The 22,936-nt window shown below is 30.1% G+C and overlaps 1 protein-coding gene across 1 annotated transcript; it reads right to left on the reverse strand.

Annotated features, from left to right (window-relative positions):
• Positions 1-10,044: 10,044 nt before the first annotated feature.
• On the reverse strand, positions 10,045-20,435 carry LOC142239689 (pickpocket protein 28-like). The gene is made up of 2 exons (XM_075311474.1): positions 20,057-20,435; positions 10,045-11,389 (listed from the first exon to the last, which is right to left on the reverse strand). Exons 1-2 carry the CDS (start codon positions 20,433-20,435, stop codon positions 10,092-10,094), a joined length of 1,677 nt encoding a protein of 558 aa, XP_075167589.1. The 3' UTR covers positions 10,045-10,091.
• Positions 20,436-22,936: the final 2,501 nt, after the last annotated feature.

Genomic DNA, 22,936 nt, shown 5'->3' on the forward strand with positions numbered 1-22,936 from the left:
TCCCCAGATTTGATGTCCGGAACCTCTTGGAGGAGCAAAAGTCATCCGATACGGTTGAAATTTGGTACATTTTGTCAATATATGGCCTCTAACAGCCATGTAAAAATTGGTCCATATCGGTCTTTAGTTATATATAGCCGATGACTTATTACACAAAAATTGGTCCATATCGCCAAAAATAATCTACCAAAACTTTATTTCCATAGAAAATTTTGTCAAATTTTATTACTATAGAAAGTTTTGTCAAAATTTCATTTCTATAGAAAGTTTTGTCAAAAGTTTATTTCTATACAAATGTTTGTCAAAATTTTATTTCCATAGAAAATTTTGTCAAAATTTTATTTCTATAGAAAATTTTGTAATCTACCAAGACTTTATTTCCATAGAAAATTTTGTCAAATTTTATTACTATAGAAAGTTTTGTCAAAAGTTTATTTCTATAGAAATGTTTGTCAAAATTTTATTTCTATAGAAAATTTTGTAAAAAATTTATTTCTGTAGAAAATTTTGTCAACATTTTATTTCTATACAAAATTTTGTCAAAATTTCATTTCTATACAAAATTTTGTCAACATTTTATTTCTATAGAAATTTTTGTCAAAATTGTATTTCTATAGAAAATTTTGTCAACATTTTACTTCCATAGAACATTTTTTCAACATTTTATTTCTATAGAAAATTTTGTCAAGTTTTTATTCTATAGAAAATTTTGTCAAATTTTTATTTCTATAGAAAATTTTGTCAAAATTTTATTTCTATAGAAAATTTTGTCAAACTAGATTATATACGTATTTAATCGCCTTTTTTTGTTTAATATATACCCCGTATGGGCTAACTTACAATTTAGAAGACAGTGTTGAAAAGTTTTACGATACCTTGCCATCGGCAAGTGTTATCGCAACCCAAGTAATTCGATTGTGGATGACAGCCTTTAGTAGAAGTTCCTACGCAATCCATGGTGGAGGGTACATAAGATTCGGCCTGGCCGAACTTACGGCCGTATATACTTGTTAAGGCCCAATTGGTTACTTCCATTATTTTACTTGCATCATACTCTCTAGGTCTCTCTTTCTAAACACATATATGTTTACAGGCTATTTCTAAATTAATATATGTTTGCATCTAAGCATATTATATTTAGAAACAGTTCATGTCCCAAACATAATATGTTCTAAAATATTAACATATATGTCCCAAACATGTTATGCTAGTTTATGCACTTAAAATATTGTCTTAATACATTTTGAGTTCCAAACATATAATTTTTACACCCAAACATATGAAAAACAGTCTTTTTCGTCCGTGTAGATAGGCTTTATTATAGTAAGAGTATTAAGGAACAGAGAGAGAGAGAGTAAATATTTCCATTACACGATTTGTAATCAATGACCAAATGGTTTTTAATGTCGCTCTAACATCTGTCACCACAATTGCCACTCGAGTCAAAAATAAGCTACCAACATTTGGAGAAAATTTTACCACAAAACTACCAAACGAAAAAATCTTATTTTGCAAAATTTTATTTCTATATACAATTTTCTCAAAATTGTATTTTTATAGAAAATTTTCTCATAACTTTATTTCCATAGAAAATTTTTTAAAAATTTTATTTCTATACAAATTTTCTCAAAATTTTATTTCCACAGGAAATTTTTATACCCTGCGCCACACTGTGGAACAGGGTATTATAAGTTAGTGCATATGTTTGTAACACCCAGAAGGAGACGAGATAGACACATGGTGTCTTTGGCAATAATGCTCAGGGTGGGTCCATGATTCGATATAACCATGTCCGTCTGTCCGTCCGTCTGTCTGTGAACACATTTTTGTGATTAAAGTCTAGGTCGCAATTTAAGTCCAATCGCATTCATGTTCCAAATTTGGGTCAGAATAGAACCTTATTGATTTTGGAAGAAATCGGTTCAGATTTAGATATAGCTCCCATATATATCTTTCGCCCGATATGCACTAATATGGACCCAGCAGCCAGAGTTTTATACCGATTTGCTTGAAATTTAGTACAAACATAACATTTAGTCGTATAGTCAAGTGTGCAAAATTTGATTGAAATTGGTTCAGATTTAGATATAGCTCCCATATATATCTTTCGCCCGATATGCACTTATATGGACCCAGAAGCCAGATCTTTGGCCGAATTTGGTTGAAATTTTGCACAGGGAGTACAATTGGTAGTATAGTCATGTGTGCCAAATTTGATTGAAGTCGGTTCAGATATAGATATAGCTTCCATTAATATTTTTCGCCCGATATGCACTTATATGGCCCCAGGAGCCAGAGTTTTGGCCCAATTTGGTTGAAATTTTGCACTAGGAGTACAATTAGTAATATAGTCATGTGTGCCAAATTTGATTGAAATCGGTTTAGATATAGCTCCCATATATATGTTTTTCTGATTTCGACAAAAATGGTCAAAATACCAACATTTTCCTTGTTAAATCGCCACTGCTTAGTCGAAAAGTTGTAAAAATAACTCTAATTTTCATAAACTTCTAATACATAGGGTAAGTGCAGCAAATGTGGTATAGGCTGGTAATGTGGTATAGTAGCTTTTTTCTCTATCTGACAACATACGAAGAACTAAACCAAGCTGAATAGATTGTGGCTATCAGAAAATGAAGCTATCAAAGATCAATTTGATTTTTGCAACTCTTTCTTTGTGCCAGTTGAAAGAATTCACATTTACCCGTGCTCGAAGGTCTTTTTTTGGTGGTTCTTAATCATTTCGTTTTGTGTGAAGATATATTTTAAATTTATTAATTTTCGGATGTAAATAACTGACGAGTACTAAATAAGCAAAAAATGTATTCAATTGCGATACACATATTGCATTTATTTTTTTTTTACAAAAAAAATCTACATTATGGTGTACCACATTACCTGCACATTTTATGAATCCGTGATTAATGTGTTTTTTAATAAATTCGCAAATATATCCGAAATTATGGGTTTCTAGTTTTTCGCTAATAGTTGCGTGGATGGCTAACACTAGTAAAATGAATGTGGTAAAATCTTAGCCTCGTCGAAGAAAAACAAAAAATTTGGCTTAGGAAAAACAAATGGGTATACCACATTTGCTGCACTTACCCTATATATCGAGCGATAAATCATAAATAAACTTTTGCGAAGTTTCCTTAAAATTGCTTCAGATTTAAATGTTTCCCATATTTTTTTACTAAAATTGTGTTCCACCCTAGTGCATTAGCCAACTTAAATTTTGAGTCTATAGATTTTGTAGAAGTCTATCAAATTCTGTCCAGATCGAGTGATATTTAAATGTATGTATTTGGGACAAACCTTTATATATAGCCCCTAACACATTTGACGGATATGATATGGTATCGAAAATTTAGATCTACAAAGTGGTGCAGGGTATAATATAGTTGGCTCCGCCCGACTTTAAACTTTCCTTACTTGTTATTTATATAAAATATTTTTGAAAAATTTTATTTCTGTAGAAAATTTTTGAAAAATTTTATTCCTACAAAAAACATTTGAAAAATTTTATTTCGATAGAAAATTTTTTAAAACTTATATTTCTACGGAAAATTTTTGAAAAATTTTATTTTATAGAAACTTTTCTCAAAATTTTATTACTATGAAATATTTTTGAAAAATTTTATTTCTATAGAAAAGTTTTGAAAAATGTTATTTCTGTAGAAAATTTTTGAAAAAATTTAGAAATAAATTTTGGAAAACATTTTATTTCTACAAAAAATTATTGAAAATTTTTATTTCTATAGAAAATTTTTTGAAATTTTATTTCTAGAGGAAATTTTTAAAAATTTTATTTCTTAGAAAATTTTTGAAAAATGTTATTTATATAAAAAAATTTTATTTCTATAAAAAATTTTATTTCTAGAGGAAATTTTTAAAAATTTTATTTCTTAGAAAATTTTTGAAAAATGTTATTTATATAAAAAAATTTTATTTCTATAAAAAATTTTTAAAAATTTTATTGCTATAAAAATTTTTAAACATTTTATTGCTTTAGAAAATTTTTCAAAAATTTTATTTCTATAGAAAATTTTTGAAATATTTTATTTCTATAGAAAATTTTTGAAAAATTTTATTGCTAAAAAATTAGTTTCAAGAGAAAATTTTTGAAAAATTTTATTTCTATAGAAAATTTTTGAAAAATTTTATTGCTATAGAAAATTTTTCAAAAATTTTATTGCTATAGAAAATTTTTCAAAAATTTTATTTCTATAGAAAATTTTGGAAACATTTTATTGCTAAAGAAAATTTTTGAAAAATTTTATTTCTATAGAAAATTTTTATTTCTATAGAAAATTTTTATTTCTATAGAAAATTGTTGAAATATTTTATTTCTATAGAAAATTTTTGAAAATTTTTATTTCTATAGAAAATTTTTGAAAAATTTTATTGCTATAGAAAATTTTTGAAAAATTTTATTGCTATAGAAAATTTTTAAAAATGTTGTTGCTATAGAAAATTTTTAAAATTTTTATTGCTATAGAAAATTTTTGAAAAATTTTATTTCTATAGAAAATTTTTATTTCTATAGAAAATTTTTGAAAAATTTTATTTCTATAGAAAATTTTTAAAACTTTTATTGGTATAGAAAATTTTTGAAAAATTTTATTTCTATAGAAAATTTTTATTTCTATAGAAAATTTTTGGAAATATTTTATTTCTTTAGAAAATTTTTGAAAAATTGTATTTCTATAGAAAATTTTTATTTCTATAGAAAATTTTTGAAAAATTTTATTGCTATAGAAAATTTTTGAAAAATTGTATTTCTAAATGAAATTTTTGAAAAATTTTATATTCACAAAAAAAGTTTAGAAATTGTATTTCTATAGAAAATTTTTGAAAAATTTTATATCCGCAGAAAAATTTAAAAAAATTTATTTCTACACCCTCAAAAAAAATCGCTTCTTTAACATATGTTCCAAACATATTTTGCAGGAAGCACATATATTATTGCATACTGCCGAAACATTAATATGTTTGTTTTATGTGAACATATTATATGTTTGGAAGCATTTTGAGCCCAAAAATATTATATGCTTGGAAGAATTTTTCCCAAAGACGGTTGTGCTCATTCCCCAACATACTCGTTATTTTCACTTCCACGAAATATTTTAATTCTTGGCACCTTTTTCTGTAATACAAATAATGTTGAAGAAATTATTCATTTTTATAAATTGTTTAAATTTTACCTTTCGCCTGCACGGAGAATCGAACCGAGGACCATACAGTTTGTAAGCCAACACACTATCCACTGGGCTACGTAGCTGTTATGGTCACCAGCAGATAATTATCGTTATAAGTTACATTTATATAGCATAGTTTGCAGCGCCCACGAGCCCATCCAAACATAACATTATTTAACAGAAACATACATTTGTTTGCCACGTGGAGCAGTGGTTAGCATGCCTGCCTTGCATGCAAGGGGTCGTGGGTTCAATCCCTGCTCCGACCGAACACTTTTTTTTCATTTTCACATTTATATTTATACTATATTAAATTTTTATAATGAAACTTCGAAATATGGGTTATTAAAGATTTATAGTCATTAACAATGCTTGATATAAACGAAATTGACTGATTTTTGGATAAAATATTATTTTTTTTATCGCAAAAATAACAATTTTGTAACAAAAAACTGTTTTTTGTACAAAACTTTAAATTTTGGAAGGGATTCAAAAACTCTAACAAAAGAAGAACGTGGAGACGAGTATAAATATATAAACATAAATTTATTTAGGTTTTTAGGTTTTTTACTAGCATTTAACACCATCGGTCTAAAATGCCTTTTATTTTTCTTTAATAATACATTTTTAAACTTTTTAAATTGTTTTAGCTGCAAAACTCGAACTTAATGCTTGATTTTATATTTGAAGGTGTCCGTCAACACCTCTTGGACTACTTATTAATAAAGAGGAACTAAACTTTGTTTTTATACATTTTACTGTGTAATTTTTCACTATTTCCTCCTTATTTCATTTTACTGTCCCAACTCTAAAAAGAGTACAGTGCCCTTTCGTTATTTTTATGAAGACCCCTGATTTCTTTTAACGAACCAAAAAAAAAATTGTGCCCATAATGCCAAAATGATAAACAAAACACATGTCCACACATACATAAAATGCTGATCTCAAGGCGAAAACATATGCTGTTTATTTGTCTATTCTCTTGGTTCCGAATGTCTATTCTCTTTATTCAAATTAAATAATATTTAGACTTAAGCATATCAAATTTTTGGCCTTACCATAAAACAGTTTTCCGAAACAACATACAAGCGGTTTCACAGAAATTGCTTTCTTTTGATTCTTTCGCTGTGTTATGTTGATATCTTTCGTCAACTCTCCCGGTTTCCATCTCTATTTCTTTCTCTATACTCTCTCTATCGCTTTGAATAAAATATCACAACATATGTATGTTTAGTCGAAATTTGTAAATTTATATATCTTTGCATTCACAAATATGATTTTGTATGAAACATTCATTCCCCAAACATAATATATTCTAACATATTAACATAGATGTCCCAAACATTTAGTGTTTGTTTAGGAACATTACATGTTTGCACTTAAATATATTGTGTTTTAAAATTGTGCCCGAAACACATTTTGTTTATATCGGAACATATGAAAAACATATTTTTCTAAAAGTGTAGAGAATATTTTGTAAAACTTTTATCAAAAAATTATTTCTATTAAAAATTGTTGTCAAAATTTTATTTCTGTAGAAAATTTGTGAAGTACTTATTAGTTGGAGAGGAATATTTTGCAAAATTTACCAACACATCCAGAATTATACCAATCTACAAAACAGTAAAGAAATCAACCATTTTTGGTGTAATTCTACCAACTGTGTCTGTCACCCATCTCAATCTTCGACCTTTACCACATCTTAGACATTTCATTGCAACATCTTACCCTAGTTGGTATGGTGAGTTCTGAGAGTAAATTATTGGTATGGTTATGCGAGTACATACATTTTAATGTACTACCCAATTAAATGTGTATTTATATGCATGGTTATGACTTTTAAAAAGAGGTACAAATATTAATAACTAATGAGTTGAGGTATATCTTAAACACACACACGCAAATATACTCTCTAAAACACAGAGTGAAGCAAACGTGAATACACTTATTCAAAAGCAAGAGCATGAGAATTCCATAGGTCTCTTTATCATATAAAGAGTCTTATGTTACGCTTTACCCTTTTTTCATAGAATTTTTTTTCCAAAATAATATTAAACCTTTTCTCATTTATCAATGTATGTATGTGTATCTTTACACATACATAACATGTAAGTGTGTAGACTAAATTTTTAAGGATGATTAACGTTTCCATTAAATATCCTTTTTCATGTGTTAAATTTACATGCAGCTGTGTATGTAGGTATGCATGTTTGTGTCATTTATATGAACATACGTGACATTTTCATTCGTTGTTTATTAGATTTTTCATTTCACTACGTTAATATATCACAAATATTTTGTTAGATGCCGTTTTGTGAGTGTGTTTGTACTCTTGTACTCTTCCTCACTCACACTCTTTATACGAGAAATTATAAAGAGTGTGAGCTATTATATTCATTAGAGATTTCTGTAATTTTGTGAATATTTTGTTTTGGTTAATATTTACCCTTAAAACCAGTTTATAATTAACTTTAATATCCATTTTTTTTATAAAATATTTGAATATGTTCAGCTAAAAGGTTACTTTTGGCATTCCATAAAAACATTTTCGTTATAGCCGTCAACATTTGATTTGGTGGATTATCGCCTCTCAGTAATGATGGTGGCATTTCTGAGTGTTTGAAGTGAATTCACCGTAAGGTAAAGCGCCGTTCGGACTTCAACTGCAAATACGAGTAAGAAACTAGCACACCGGATGGTACCGGGTCTATTCTCTGCCTTGGTTTTTTAATGCCCTTCGCCATACTGTATTATGGAACTGGGTACTATAAGTTAGTGCATATATTTGCAACACCCTGAAGGAGACTAGATAGCCACGTGATGTCTTTGGCAATAATGCTCAGAGCCGTCCCCTGAGTTGATCTAGCCATGTCCGTCTGTCTGTGAACACATTTTGTGATCAAAATGTAGATTGCAGTTTTAGTCCAATCGACTTCAACGACTCTCACAAAATGTTACGAATTTCTTACAATTTGTAAATTTTATTACAATCGCGGTCATCACGAACTTCGTATGGCGCTAATGACTACGAAATTTTCTTTTACAAGTGAGAAAAAATTATTACGTCCAATTAATTATTACGGCAATCCTTAAATCTATTCCTTGGGGATTCCCCTTTTTGGAGTCGTTGGCTTAGAAAAGCTCGCCAATGGAATTGTGTACATGTCGAGTCTTAGGTCCTAATTTTTTGTCAGTACCCGGAGTTGGAGATTTCAAATAAACAATTAGTCGTAAATGCTGTGAAGACTGAAGTTAGTGATTTTAATATGCTTCTCAGTTCACTTTATTGGAAAAACTATTGCATCCAACTATTAGACATTCCTACAAAGTCAAACTTCAAATTTGAGATCGAGCTTCATAATATATAAAATTTAAAAATAAAACAAGTAAGGAAAGTCTAAAGTCGGGCGGGGACGACTATATTATACCCTGCACCACTTAGTAGATCTAAATTTTCGATACCATATCACATTCGTCAAACGTGTTGGGGGCTATATATAAAGGTTTGTACCAAATACATACATTTAAATACCACTCGATCTGGACAGAATTTGATAGACTTCTACAAAATCTATAGACTCAAAATTTGTGTCGGCTAATGCTCTAGGGTGGAACACAATGTTAGTACAAAAAATATGGGAAACATTTAAATCTGAAGCAATTTTAAGGAAACTTCGCAAAAGGTTATTTATGATTTATCGCTCGATATATATGTATTAGAAGTTTAGGAAAATTAGAGTCATTTTTACAACTTTTCGACTAAGCAGTGGCGATTTAACGAGCAAAATGTTGGTATTTTGACCATTTTTGTCGAAATCAAAAAAACATATATATGGGAGCTATATCTAAATCTGAACCGATGTCAACCAAATTTGGCACGCATAGCTACAATGCCAATTCTACACCCTGTGCGAAATTTCAACTAAATCGGAGTTAAAAACTGGCCTCTGTGGTCATATGAGTGTAAATCGGGCGAAAGCTATATATAGGAGATATATCTAAATCTGAACCGATTTCAACCAAATTTGGCACGCATAGCTCAAATGCTAATTCTACTCCCTGTGCAAAATTTCAACTAAATCGGAGTTAAAAATTGGCCTCTGTGGTCATATGAGTGTAAATCGGGCGAAAGCTATATATGGGAGCTATATCTATATCTGAACCGATTTCAACCAAATTTGGCACGCATAGCAACAATGATAATTATACTCCCTGTGCAAAATTTCAACTAAATCGGAGCAAAAAATTGGCCTGTGGTCATTTGAGTGTAAATCGGGAGAAAGCTATATATGGGAGCTATATCTAACTCTGAACCAATTTGGCTGATATTTTGCAAGTTTTTCGAGACTCATAAAATATTCGGATGTACGGAATTTGAGGAAGATCGGTTGATATACACGCCAATTATGACCAGATCGGTGAAAAATATATATGGCAGCTATATCTAAATCTGAACCGATTTTTTTCAAAATTAATAGGGATCGTCTTTGAGCCGAAACAGGACCCTATACCAAATTTTAGGACAATCGGACTAAAACTGCGAGCTGTACTCTGCACACAAAAATACATCAACAGACAGACAGACGGACAGACAGACGGACTTCGCTAAATCGACTCAGAATTTAATTCTAAGACGATCGGTATACTAAACGATGGGTCTCAGACTTTTCCTTCTTGGTGTTACATACAAATGCACAAACTTATTATACCCTGTACCACAGTAGTGGTGAAGGGTATAAATACAAGCAACTGAAATATTTTTATTTACCAAGAACATCACTCTAGGTGCCATATGTGGCAACTGCATGTTCTCTAATTTATTGATGTCTTCTAAATGAATCCAATCTTTAAAAGAACAACCAATTTTTATATCCCAAATATCGTCTCTTACATCTAACGTCTTAATCTATTTCGATAAAAATTCGACCAAAGTCTTAAAGTAAAATGATAAAACATCTCAATGCCACTCAGAAGTGATACGCCCATAAATAGGCCACAAATACCACCAAAATTAGCCAACAAATCACTAACACCATACAACTGTGAACGGCGTGAGGTAATAAATTGATTCTCCTTGAAATAAATGCCCACAGCGGACATAGTCAAATCCGGATGTTTATCACGTATACCATGATAATCTCCCAAAGCTTTAAGGGTATTTTCCACACTGAAACTACCTTCAGATATTTCGGTTTCATAATCCAATGATGTACAAGCTGGCAAGCAATCACATTTATCCTTTTCCGATCCATCCTGGTGACCCACTGAAAATTGATGGTATAAAAGTTGTTCTCTAGCCTGGCGATAGCAAATGATTTTATCGGCACCACATACAGGTATCTCAGGTCCTCGAGGCATTGAAAACGTAACACAACCACATAGGTTGTAGGTGAAATTCGTCAAACACTCATATTCACAATTATTTTGGCTATAGATCTTAAAATATCTCAATTGACGATCTTGGCTTAAGTAGCACTGCCTTTTGTGCGGGCGATAATCGGCTATACCCGGAGATGTGGTTATCATATTGGGCTTTACAACCACCATCATATTCTTATTCATTGAAACGTGAACAAAATGTTTACTCATGGTGGGTACATCATCGGGTGAGTGCAGCAGAATTTTAAATCCATCGGCCACATAGCGGCAGCTGTAGTCTATTTCATAGGCAAAATTTTGTAAAGTTGGAGCAAAGCCTCCAATTGATCCAGAGCCCAAGACACGGGCAGGATAAGTGTGGAGCACCCCATCAGCTGTATAACCCTCTTCAAGAGACCAATCCAGCGAACGATTAAATCCTGCCTTTGATTGCAGAGCCGTAGAGTTAATGCTCATTTGATATTGTATCGTATCTGCCCGATACAGATCCTTAGCTTGAAGACCATTAAAGGTAAAACACACACCTTCATCGGTATAGGTGCGTGTAAAGAAATCATCACACGGGCCCTCAACACCTAACCACAAAGCATTAAAGCAATATTTATTGAAATCTGGTAACATTTGATTCAAATTCCCATAAAAATCAATGGGGTCATGCTCCACATAGGGCATTGCATCTTCAGTGGTGACATCGCACACGTGAAGTAAGGCGAGAACCTGCTGCAAATCACTGGAGGTGAAATTCGGTTGTAGTTGTTGACCTTCTCCCATGTAAGTTTTAAATGACTTCACTAAATCCAAATAGCTGGGTACTGTAAAGAGATTGAGAGCGAGAGAGAGTAGAAGTCAGTGAGAAATCGAGAACATATCAAGAGCACGGTAGATTTCTACTAAAAATGGTAGAGTTTTTACTATTTGGTAGATTGGTAGAATTCGTTATGTTTTGGTAGATTTTGCAAAGAGGAGAAATAAACCTTTGACAAAGTTTTTTAAAAATATAAAATTTTGACAAAATTTTCGATAGAAACAAAGTTTTGACAAAATTTTCGATAGAAATAAAATGTTGACAAAATTTTCTATGGAAATAAAATTTTGCCAAAATTTTCTATGGAAGTAAAATTTTGACAAAATTTTCTATGGAAGTAAAATTTTTACAAAATTTTCCATAGAAATATAATTTTGACAAAATTTTCTATAGAAATACAATTTCCACAAAATTTTTGTAAAGAAATAAAATTTTGACAATATTTTCTATAGAAATAAAATTTTGACAAAATTTTCTACGGAAGTAAAATTTTGACCAAATTTTGTATCGAAATAAAATTTTGACACAATTTTTTATAGAAATAAAATTTCCACAAAATTTTTGTAAAGAAATAAAAGTTTTAACAATATTTTCTATAGAAATAAAATTTTAACAAAATTTTCTATAGAAATAAAATGTTGACAAAATTTTCTATAGAAATAAAATTGACAAAATTTTCTATAGAAATAAAAAAATTTCTATAGAAATAAAATTTTGACAAAATTTTCTATAGAAATAAAATTTTGACAAAATTTACTATAGAAATAAAATTTTGCCTAAATTTTCCATAGAAATAAAATGTTGGCAACATTTTTAATAGGAATAAAATTTTGGCAAAATTTTCAATAAAAATAAACTTTTGACAAAATTTTCTATAGAAACAAAATTTTGCCTAAATTTTCCATAGAAATAAAATTTTGGTAAAATTTTCTATAGAAAAAAAAAAAATGTTTGCAAACTTTTCTGCAGAAATAAAATTTGGCAAAATTTTCCATGGAAACAAACTTTTGACAAAATTTTCTATGGAAATAAACTTTTGACAAAATTTTCTAAGGAAATAAAATTTTGGCAAAATTTTCTATGGAAGTAACATTTTAACAAAATTTTCCATGGAAATATAATTTTGACAAAATTTTCTATGGAAATAAAATTTCCATAAAATTTTTGTAAATAAATAAAATGTTGACAATATTTTCTATAAAAATAAAATGTTGACAAAATTTTCTACGGAAACCAAGTTTTGTATCGAAATAAAATTTCGACACAATTTTTTATAGAAATAAAATTTTGACAAAATTTTCTATAGAAATAAAATTGTAACAACATTTTCTATAGAAATAAAATGTTGACAAAATTTTCCATAGAAATAAAATTTTGACAAAATTTTCTATAGAAATAAAATATTGCCTAAATTTTCCATAGAAACAAAATTTTGGCAACATTTTTCATAGGAATAAAATTTTGGCAAAAATTTCAATAGAAATAAACTTTTGACAAAATTTTCTATGGAAATAAAATTTTGCCAAAATTTTCCATAGAAAAAAAATTTTGGCAAAATTTTCTATAGAAAAAAATTTTACCATAATTTTCTGTAGAAATAAAATTTTGACAAAATTTTCTATAGAAGTAAAATTTTGACAAATTTTCTATTGAAATAAAATTTTCACAAAATTTTCTTAGAAATAACATTTTGGCAAATTTTTCTAGAGAAATAAAAATGGGGGAAAAATTTTTTGGTAAAATTTTCCCCTAATTTTGGTACACGCAAACAAATAATTCTTTCCTCCCAAACGAAATTTTAGACAAACAAAGTTCGTTTCTCATGTGCTTTTCGCTGGAAGGAAGTGTATTTGGAAGAAAAGTATATACTTTTTGTGATAAACGTTTATTCTTTTCCAGGATGTAAAAACAATTTCATAAAGACTAACTCACAAAAAACATTGTTTTCTTGCTAATTGCATTTTACCTCACATCTTTCTCACATCCACGAGTTTTTTTAGTTCTTAACACCTCTTCCTGTAATACCAACAATGTAGAAGAAAGTATACGATTTTATAAATTTGTAAATTTTTTTTTACCTTTCGCCTGGACGGAGAATCGAACCGCGAACTTTGTAAGCCAACACACTAACCACTGAGCTATGTACCTGTTATGGTCATCAATAGATAAATATCCATATAAGTTATATATATTTAGCATAGCTTGCGGCGCCCACGAACCGAATAAACAAAGTTTATTTAACAGAAACAAACATTTAGGTTGGCACCGTGGAGCAGTGGTTGCTACGTCCGACTTGCATGCCAAGGGTCGTGGGTTCGATCCCTGCTTCGACCAAAGTTTTTTTTTTCGTTTTTTTTTCGGAAGATTCCGAAAAATTTTCAACATTTTTTTTTTTGCGTGTAAGTGATTTTTGGCTCGAGTGCACTGAAAAAATATCTACGAGATATTAAAGATTACACACACAATATTAAAGCAAATTTCTTAAAAAATATGAGATTTTAATTAAAAGAAAATTTATAATCTTTGCTTCAAAATTTTTTTTTTCATTAAATTTATTTCATTAAATTTTTAAGAAAATATTTTTTACTTCGAAGTATCCGTCATAATTTAGATTTTTAAACTGACATTTGTTTGTACGTGAATAACATAGCTTTATTAATATACCGGAAAATAGAATGAAAATTCGATAAATGAGATCTGTATCCTAATTTTAATTTTATAGATCCTACACGCAAAGAAAAAAAACGTTTGGAAAACGTGTACCGAAAACGTTTTTCTTTTGTTAGAGTTTTTTGAATTGCTTCGAAAATTTTAAACTTTTATCACCAAAAAAATTCCTTTGTTACAAAATTTTTATTTTTTCAATAAAAAAAGTTATTTTTGAAACAACAACACAGTCCATTTCGTTTATATCAAACACTGTTCTTTTCCGACTTTAGGTCTTTAATAAGACACAGTTTACAGTTCAAAATTTAATATACTACAATGTAATGTTGAACATTTTTTCGGAATCTTCCGAACATATCTGGAATATATGTAAAAAAAAAAACCAAAAAAAAACAAAAACTTTGGTCGAAGCGGGGATCGAACCCACGACCCTTGGCATGCAAGTCGGACGTAGCAACCACTGTTCCACGGTGCCAAACTAAATGTTTGTTTCTGTTAAATAAACTTTGTTTATTCGGTTCGTGGGCGCCGCAAGCTATGCTATATAAATATAACTTATATGGATATTTATCTATTGATGACCATAACAGGTACATAGCTCAGTGGTTAGTGTGTTGGCTTACAAAGTGCATGGTCCGCGGTTCGATTCTCCGTCCAGGCGAAAGGTAAAAAAATTTTAAAAATTTGTAAAATCGTATAATTTCTTCTACATTGTTGGTATTACAGAAAAAGGTGCTAAGAACTAAAAAACTTCGTGGAAGTGAGAAAGATGTGAGGGAAAATGCAATTAGCCAGAAAAAAATTTTTTTGAGTTAGTCTTTATGAAATTGTTTTTACATCCTGGAAAAGAATAAACGTTTATCACAAAAAGTATATACTTTTCTTCCAAATGCACTTCCTTTCAACGAAAAGCAAATGAGAAACGAACTTTGTTTGTCTAAAATTTCGTTTGGGAGGAAAAAATTATTTTTTTGCGTGTAGATTTAAAGCCAGATAGGTGGCAAAAAATTTCCTTATTTTAAAGAATCCGCATCTTTGGCTCGGAATCAATGCGAAAATCCTTAAAGGAAGGTCAAAATCTTTGAATCCAAGTAAACTTTTTTTGAGTGTGGCAACCGCGATCAAGAGGTAAATTGGGCTGAGTAACTAAATTAACTGATGGAGAGAGTTCCCAATAACATTTAAAAAAATCGTCACTTTTTTCTGAAAAACTCATCGTAATGGGCACTTGCATTTTAAAAATCCGCAAAAGTATCGGCAACGTATAGAATATTAAAGTAGAACATATTTTTGGAATTTATTTCATGATCACTACTCCCAAAAAAAAATTTGAACTTCCATCCAAATCCTAAAAATATTCAAATTTTTATATGCAAAACTTCTTTTGGCCATACAGTGGGTAACAGCTTATTTCGTGCAGTGAATATTTCAATATATAAATAATTATATCACCAAAAGTTGAAACGTTTTCGTTATAATTTCAACGTCTCTTTAAAAAGAAACACTGAGCACACATCATGCGAAAAGAAAAAAGTACACTAAAAAAAAGTGAACTCACTATTTCACTAAAGCCAAATTAACTATATTTTAGTTCATGAACTTATTATATTTGGTGAAAGTTTCATTTACTCTAATAATTTTTTGCGTACGTTAGTTAAATGAACTAAAAGACGGGAAAAAATTATACACAAGTTAAGGACAGAGATTTACTAAATTCGTATATGCCATAAAATAGTTCATTATTTCCTCAAATTTGTAAATTTTACTACAAAAGCGTCCATTGTGAACTTCGTATGTCACTAAAGACATTCTTGCAATTTTGAACTCCAAATTTTTCCTTCAGACTACAAAATTTTCTTTAAAAAGTGAAAAAAATTATTTATGTCTAATAAATTTTCTTGAATTTGTCGAAAAATATTTACTTATTTTTGTGATATCGGCGCGATGCCAGCGCTTGTAATACTGTTTAGTTAAAAATTTCTAAAAATATTCAAAATTTTCTAAAATTAATCAAAAGTTTTCTTCCTGGTGGGTTCACTGTTTTTTCAGTGTACGAATTTATTTTTGATAGGGACGAAAGAGCGAAGAGAATTGCAAATCAATGTATTGTTCTGTTAGAGCTTAGCATGCACGAAGCTCATTTTTCTTTTTTATCATGCTCCCACTCATATAATATGCACTCTATCAAACTGTATTCCCTATATAACTTTTTAGAGTGTTTGCTAATATTATTGTATGACTATTAGTGTAATTTTGCGTATGCTAGAGTCAACACACGATCCTTATAAATATGGGTCGGCGCACAACAATTGAACAGCGCGAACTTGTCTTAACATATTTCAAAAATGGAAAATCACAAGGTAGAGAAAGAAAAGCACCCAATAAGATTTTTAACGAGACTGATGAGCGTTATATTGTCCGCAAAGTCAAGGTGAATCCCAAAATTTCTGCTCCTAAACTTGCTGTTGAGGTTGAAAAACTCTTAGGGAAGGCTTGTAACATAGTGCACAAATAATTCGCCATGATTTAAATGGTCGAGTTGCTCAAAAAAAAACATTTATCAATAAGAAAAATCAGAAGTACAGACTCAACTTCGCTAAAGAGTATATTTCTAAAAGTTCAGAGTTCTGGAAATCTGTAATTTTCGCAGACGAGTCAAAATTTAACATTTTTGGCTCAGATGGCATGACTTATGTATGGCGGGAACCAAACACTGAACTACAAAATGTTAATTTACGACCAACTGTGAAATATGGAGGTGGGAACGTAATGGTTTGGGCCTGTATGTCGGCAGCGGGGAACGGTAACCTAGCATTCATAGAAGAAATATGTATTTATAAGGAAATGTACCTGAATATATTAAAAGAAAATTTAATTGAAAGTGCCACCCAACTGGGCATAAATGACTCTTTTCGATTTTACCGGACAACGACCATAAACATAGGTCTGGCTTTGTACAGTCCTGGCTCATTTTGAATTGGCCCACCTTATGGCACCACCCGCACAATCTCTAGACTTGAACGTAATTGAAAATTTGCGGGCCTTGCTGGAGCAAAACATATGCAAACACAATATATCTAGTAGGGAAAGCTTGAAGAAGGCGCTGTTGGAGGAATGGCAGAAAATTGGGCCAGAAACCACAGAAAAGCTAGTAGATTCGATGCCAAAAGGACTCAAGTCTGTCCTATACCAAAAAGGTGGTCACACCAAATATTGATGTAAACTATTCCCAAATTAGTTTTTAAAAATACCAAGACTCATTTCCCTGCATGAAATAAGCTGTTACATTGAGTTCATCAGTAATTTTTATTTTTGTTATTTTCCTTTTGTTGAATAAATGAATTTTTATTTTTGAATAAACTATATGTATTCTAGACATTCATATCTAGAAAAACTGCTTTTAACACTTTTAGTATATTTTATTTAGCTTTACTGTTATAACGGATTCGACGCTAAATACTCTGCTGCACGGGATAAGCTGTTACCCACTGTATCTTCTAAACTAAGCGTCCAGAGCGAAAAGGACGTTAATTCCAGATCACCCTTACAAAATTAAAAATTCCATCCAAATCCTAAAAAAATGCAAATTTCTACATGAAAAACTTTTTTTTTGGCCATATCTCCTAAATTAAGCGTCGTAGAGTGAAAAGGACATTAATTCGTGATAACTAAAAACATTGAAAATTCCATCCAAATCCTAAAAAATACAATTTTTCATATGAAAAACTTCTTTTGGCCATATCTCCTCGAGCTAAAAGGTAATTAATTCATGATCACCCTCAAAAATTGAAAATTCCACCCAAATTCCAAAAACTCAAATTTTTATACCAAAAACTTGTAGAACAACACTATGCGAAAGAGCGTTAATTCGTGATCAACATCAAAAAATTGAAAATTCACAAATCCTAAAAAACATCAAATTTTTATATGAAAACCAAGCGTCTTAGATCGAAAAGGACGAAAAGGAACAGGATATTATAAGTTAGTGGATGTGTTAGGTTAGGTTGTGATACCACATTGGTGAACTTCTCTCTTATCGCTGAGTGCTGCCCTATTCCATGTTAAGCTCAATGACAAAGGACCTCCTTTTTATAGCCGAGTCAGAACGGCGTTCCACATTGATGTGAAACCACTTAGAGAAGCATTGAAACTCTCAGAAATGTCACCAGCATTACTGAGGTGGGATAATCCACCGCTGAAAAACTTTTTGGTGTTCGGTCGAAGCAGGTATCGAACCAACGACCTTGTGTATGCAAGACGGGCATGCTAACCATTGCACCACGGTGGCTCCCGTGGATGTTTTGTGACACCCAGAAGGAGACGAGATAGGCATATGGTGTGTTTGGCAATGTTGGTCAGGGCCGGCCCCTGAGTCGATCTTGTAATGTCCGTCTATCCATCCGTCTGTCTGTCTGTGAACACATTTTTGTAATCAAATCCTGGTTGCAGTTTCAATCCAATCGACTTCAAATTTGGCACAAGTTTCTTTTTTCAGATTTAGATATAGCTCCCACACTGAAAAAAAGCATACAAGGTTCCAAAGATTTTGTCTTTACTTTAAAAAATTTGGTATTGATTCCGAGCCAAAGAAGCGGAGAATACAAGTAAGGATACTTTTAAGACACAATTCTCTTTTAAATTTAGGTTTTGTGTATTTGCTTCTAGGAAGCAAATTTTAATTTTTCGCTTTCTCAGCTTTTTTTCTTTATATGCTATCAAAGTCCTTTAAAAACGAGTTAACGGCAACTTTGTTTTCCAAATTAGGATTCGACTTCCAGTAGAAATTATGCTATGTTTGAAGTAAAAAACTTCTTTAAAATAAAGTTTTGAAAACATGTCCTTTATTTGAATGATTTTTTGCCAAGATGCAAAAAGACAACAAATTTAAAGACAATTTCATTAAATTTAAAGAATTTTTCTGAATTATTAAAGTCAAGTTGACCTTAGCCTATAATTTTTTTCTTTCATGTTAAGATACCCATTTTTAAGTCAAATCACTTAATTATAAGGACAATACGACTTCATTGAAAAGTTTATCGACTTTTGGACAAGGAAAATAACTTTTTTTTAGAGAAATGCGTCTTCTATGCTAAGCAAAATTTGTATTCGTATTTTAAAGACATGAAATCTTTGACCTCATGACAATATTTTTTTCAGTGCATATATATCTTTCGCCCGATATTCACTTATATGGCCCCAGTTGCTAGAGTTTTACCCCGATTTACATGAAATTTTGTACAAGGAGTACAATTAGTAGTATAGCCTAGTATCCTAAATTTAATCGTTTCAGATTTAGATATAGCTCCCAAATATATCTTTCGTCCGATTTACACTCATATGACCACAGAGGTTAAATTTGTAATCCGATTTAAGTGAAATTTTGCATAGGATGTAGAATTAACACTGTAGGTATCCATGCCAAATTTGGTTGAAATCGGATCATATTTAAATATGGCTCCCATATAATGTTTTTCTGATTTCGGCAAAAATGGGCAAAATAACAACATTTTCTTTGTAAATTCGCCACTGCTAAGTCAAAAACTTGTAAAAATGACTCAAATTTTTCTATACTTCTAATACATATCTATCGACCGAATAACCATAAACACCCTTATGCGAAGTTGCCTAAAAATTGCTCCAGATTGAAATGTTTCCCATATTTTGTACTAACATTGTATTCCACCCCGGGACTTTAGCCGACCTTAATTTTAAATCTGTAGATTCTGTAGAAGTCTAACAAATTTTGTCCAGATCGAGTCAGATTGAAATATATGTATATGGGAACAAGAACCTTTATATACATCACCCAGCACATTTGACGCATTTTATCTGGTATCGAAAATGTGAATCCACAAAGTAGTGCAGGGTATAATATAGTCGGTCCCGCTCGACTTTAGACTTTTCTTACTTGTTTTGTTTATGCCAGAGCATGCTACAAATTTTCACTTTCTGCAAGCTCTATAAACATTATTATCGACTACATAATACCACAAATAGAAATTCTTACCCGACTGATTGATACTCCTTTTAGTTTCTGGACATATGGTGACAGCTGGAAAAGGTATACTCCAAATTGGTGTAGGTTTTTCCGATATGGTAACAATCACTGGAGTCTCTTTCCATTTCACATAGACTTGGAAGATCATCGAGGCACAAAAAAAGATTGACACCACAAATACAAGAATCCAAAAAACTATCTCGTGCCATGGACGATGTTGGTCAAAATATTGAAATCCATGTATAGAAGTGTTGAAACAAAATTCCTTATAAGTCTCTTTGAAAGTTTGATGAAACGATGATCTAGCCTTCTTTGGATTCGTTGTAATGTTGTCTTTGGTTTCTGGTATGTTAATGGTAAAATTATCCTCTTTGCGATCAGTAAACATCTCCTTTTTTTCAGAAGCAAAAAATTCAAGTTAGTTCACCGACAATTTCCATTAAATTCAAATTTTCTTACTTTGTTTTCTATTTCCAATTGTTTTTGGTAATTTAACAAAAATTTAATTTTCCATTAATCCGCTGGCATTGATATGACTGGCACTACCCGTATTTCACGACTTTCTATAAAATCTATTTTCATTTCTTTTCTTACCACGACGAATATTATTCCCCATCTTCAGGGGCAATGTGGCCGAGGTAATTAATCTACAATTATATATTTCTCTTGCCTCTTGGTAAATGAATGGGTTTATGTAAAAGGGTGGTCCCCAAAGAAAACTATTGATTTTCTTATATCTTGCAAACTTTTAGTTATTTAATTTTATTTTATTTTGGAATTTAATTTTAAATTTTAGTTTTATATTTAATTTTAGTTTTAAATTTAATATTTATTTTTATTTTAATTTTAAGTTCAATTTTAATACTAATTTTAATTTTTATTTTATTTTTATTTTAATTTGAATTCTAATTTTAATTTTTATTCTAATTCAAATTCCAATTCTAATTGTAATTTTATTTTAATTTTCATATAAATTTTAATTTCAATTTTAGTTTGAATTTCAAATCTGATTTTAATTCTAATATTATTCAATTTTAATTTTAACTTTAATTTTGTAATTTAAGTAATTCACTATTTAATAATTGAACCTGTGGTGACTCTTTTGAAATTTACTTTTCAACTATTTCTAGTTGCCATAGCTTTTTATTTATTTTTTTTTTAATTTTAAATTTAATATCGTGATTTTTTCATTTTAGCATCAAGCAGAAACTACAGGCTTTTAGAAACAGATGTCTTCTCAATATCCTAAAAAATTTGTGTCTACGTAATATCTCTAACGAGGTACTTCTCAAAATAGCCGATCAAGACAATATAAACACATAAATTAAAAGGAGAAAATACAACTGGTTGGGGCACATCCTTCGAATGGCATATTATGAAATATGTCACGAGACCCTGGAATGGAATCCTCAAGGATCAAGAAGGAAAGGCAGATCAAAGACAACATGGAGACGAACAATTTCCAACGAGACTGGCAATTTTTTTTGCAAAATTACGCTACATCGCAGCGGACAGAGACCGATGGATATTCAATTTGCACAACCTATGATCTTGACGAAATTTGCTAAATAATAATAATAGCAGTAGGCAAGGAAATTTTGTTTTTTTTTTTTTTGTTTAATTAAAATTTTTATTTTTATCTTAATTTTAATTTTGTAATTTAAAAATTTTAATTTAACTAATTTACTACTTAATTTATTATAATGCTTTTTTAACCCGGCATTGAACCTGTGGTGACTCTTAGCTACTAAAGAGAAATTTACTTTTCAAATATTTCTATTTTTCAAATCTAGTTTTCATAGCCTTTTTTTAATTTTTATTTTAAATTTCATATTTTGAATTTTTCATTTTTTACATTGCAGTACACAAAAAAAATATCACCAAATTGGAAATAAAAAGTTAATTGAAGTTGAAAAATTGTTCAATTAATTGATACAATTAACTTTTTAATCAAGATGGAAGCATTTAATTAATTACGTCAATGATTTGAAATTTTTACATTTTCAATTAAAAATATTAATTGATACAATTAACTTTTTAATCAAACTCGGAGGTCTGAGTTACAGAAACCAGTGATGGATTTTTTTTTAGTTTTTAAATAAACATTTATTTCAAACAATAAATTTTTGAATCAAACTAAAAACACAAAGTCAGATAAGAAAGTAATTGAAAATAGTCACGTTTTTAATTCAAGAAATTAATTGAGTTTTGCAATCAACATCAATTACATTTTTAATTGAATTAATTAAAAAAATTAATTGAAATTTTCAAATCAAATCATTTAAATTATTAAACAAATATTTTGAACGCCCAATTAAAACTGTGATTGTTGCTATTATTTTCGTGATTGAAGACATTTAAATTAAACAAGTAAGTAAAGTCTAAAGTCGGGCGGAGCCAACTTTATTATACCCTTCACCACTATGTAGACAAACATTTGTGTGACCATCTCAACTACTTCAAATTTGCTGGGAGCTATATAAAGGTTTGCATTTCCAGATACAAATATTTTTAATGGAGACAATTTTTTGTACTTCTACAAAAACTCTAGAATTAAAATTTAAATCGGCTAACGCCCCGGGATGAAACACAATGTTAGTAAAAAACAAGTAAGTAAAGTCTAAAGTCGGGCGGGGCCGACTATATTATACCCTTCACCCCTATGTAGGCCAAAATTTGTGTTACCATCTCAGCTACTTCACATTTGCTGGAAGCTATATAAAGGAGAAAATTTTTTTACTTCTACAAAATCTCTAGAATTAAAATTTAAATCGGTTAACGCTATCCAGTTAATTGGAGGAAACTTCCATTGAAAATGGGTCTAAAATGTGTAACAGTCTATCCTATTTCCCCAACTCTGGTGCACGTACATATGGGAGCTTTATATAA

The sequence above is a fragment of the Haematobia irritans genome, chromosome 5 (genome assembly GCF_050003625.1).
Source record: "Haematobia irritans isolate KBUSLIRL chromosome 5, ASM5000362v1, whole genome shotgun sequence".
Taxonomy (NCBI): Eukaryota; Metazoa; Arthropoda; class Insecta; order Diptera; family Muscidae; genus Haematobia; species Haematobia irritans.

What these genes read in the sequence shown, in the direction of transcription:
- LOC142239689 (XM_075311474.1), bottom strand. Translation starts at nt 20,435, where the DNA reads ATGTTTACTGATCGCAAAGAGGATAATTTTACCATTAACATACCAGAA. An exon ending in AAGGAGTATCAATCAGTCGG is followed by an intron (nt 11,390 to 20,056) that starts GTAAGAATTTCT and finishes ATCTCTTTACAG; the next exon opens with TACCCAGCTATTTGGATTTA.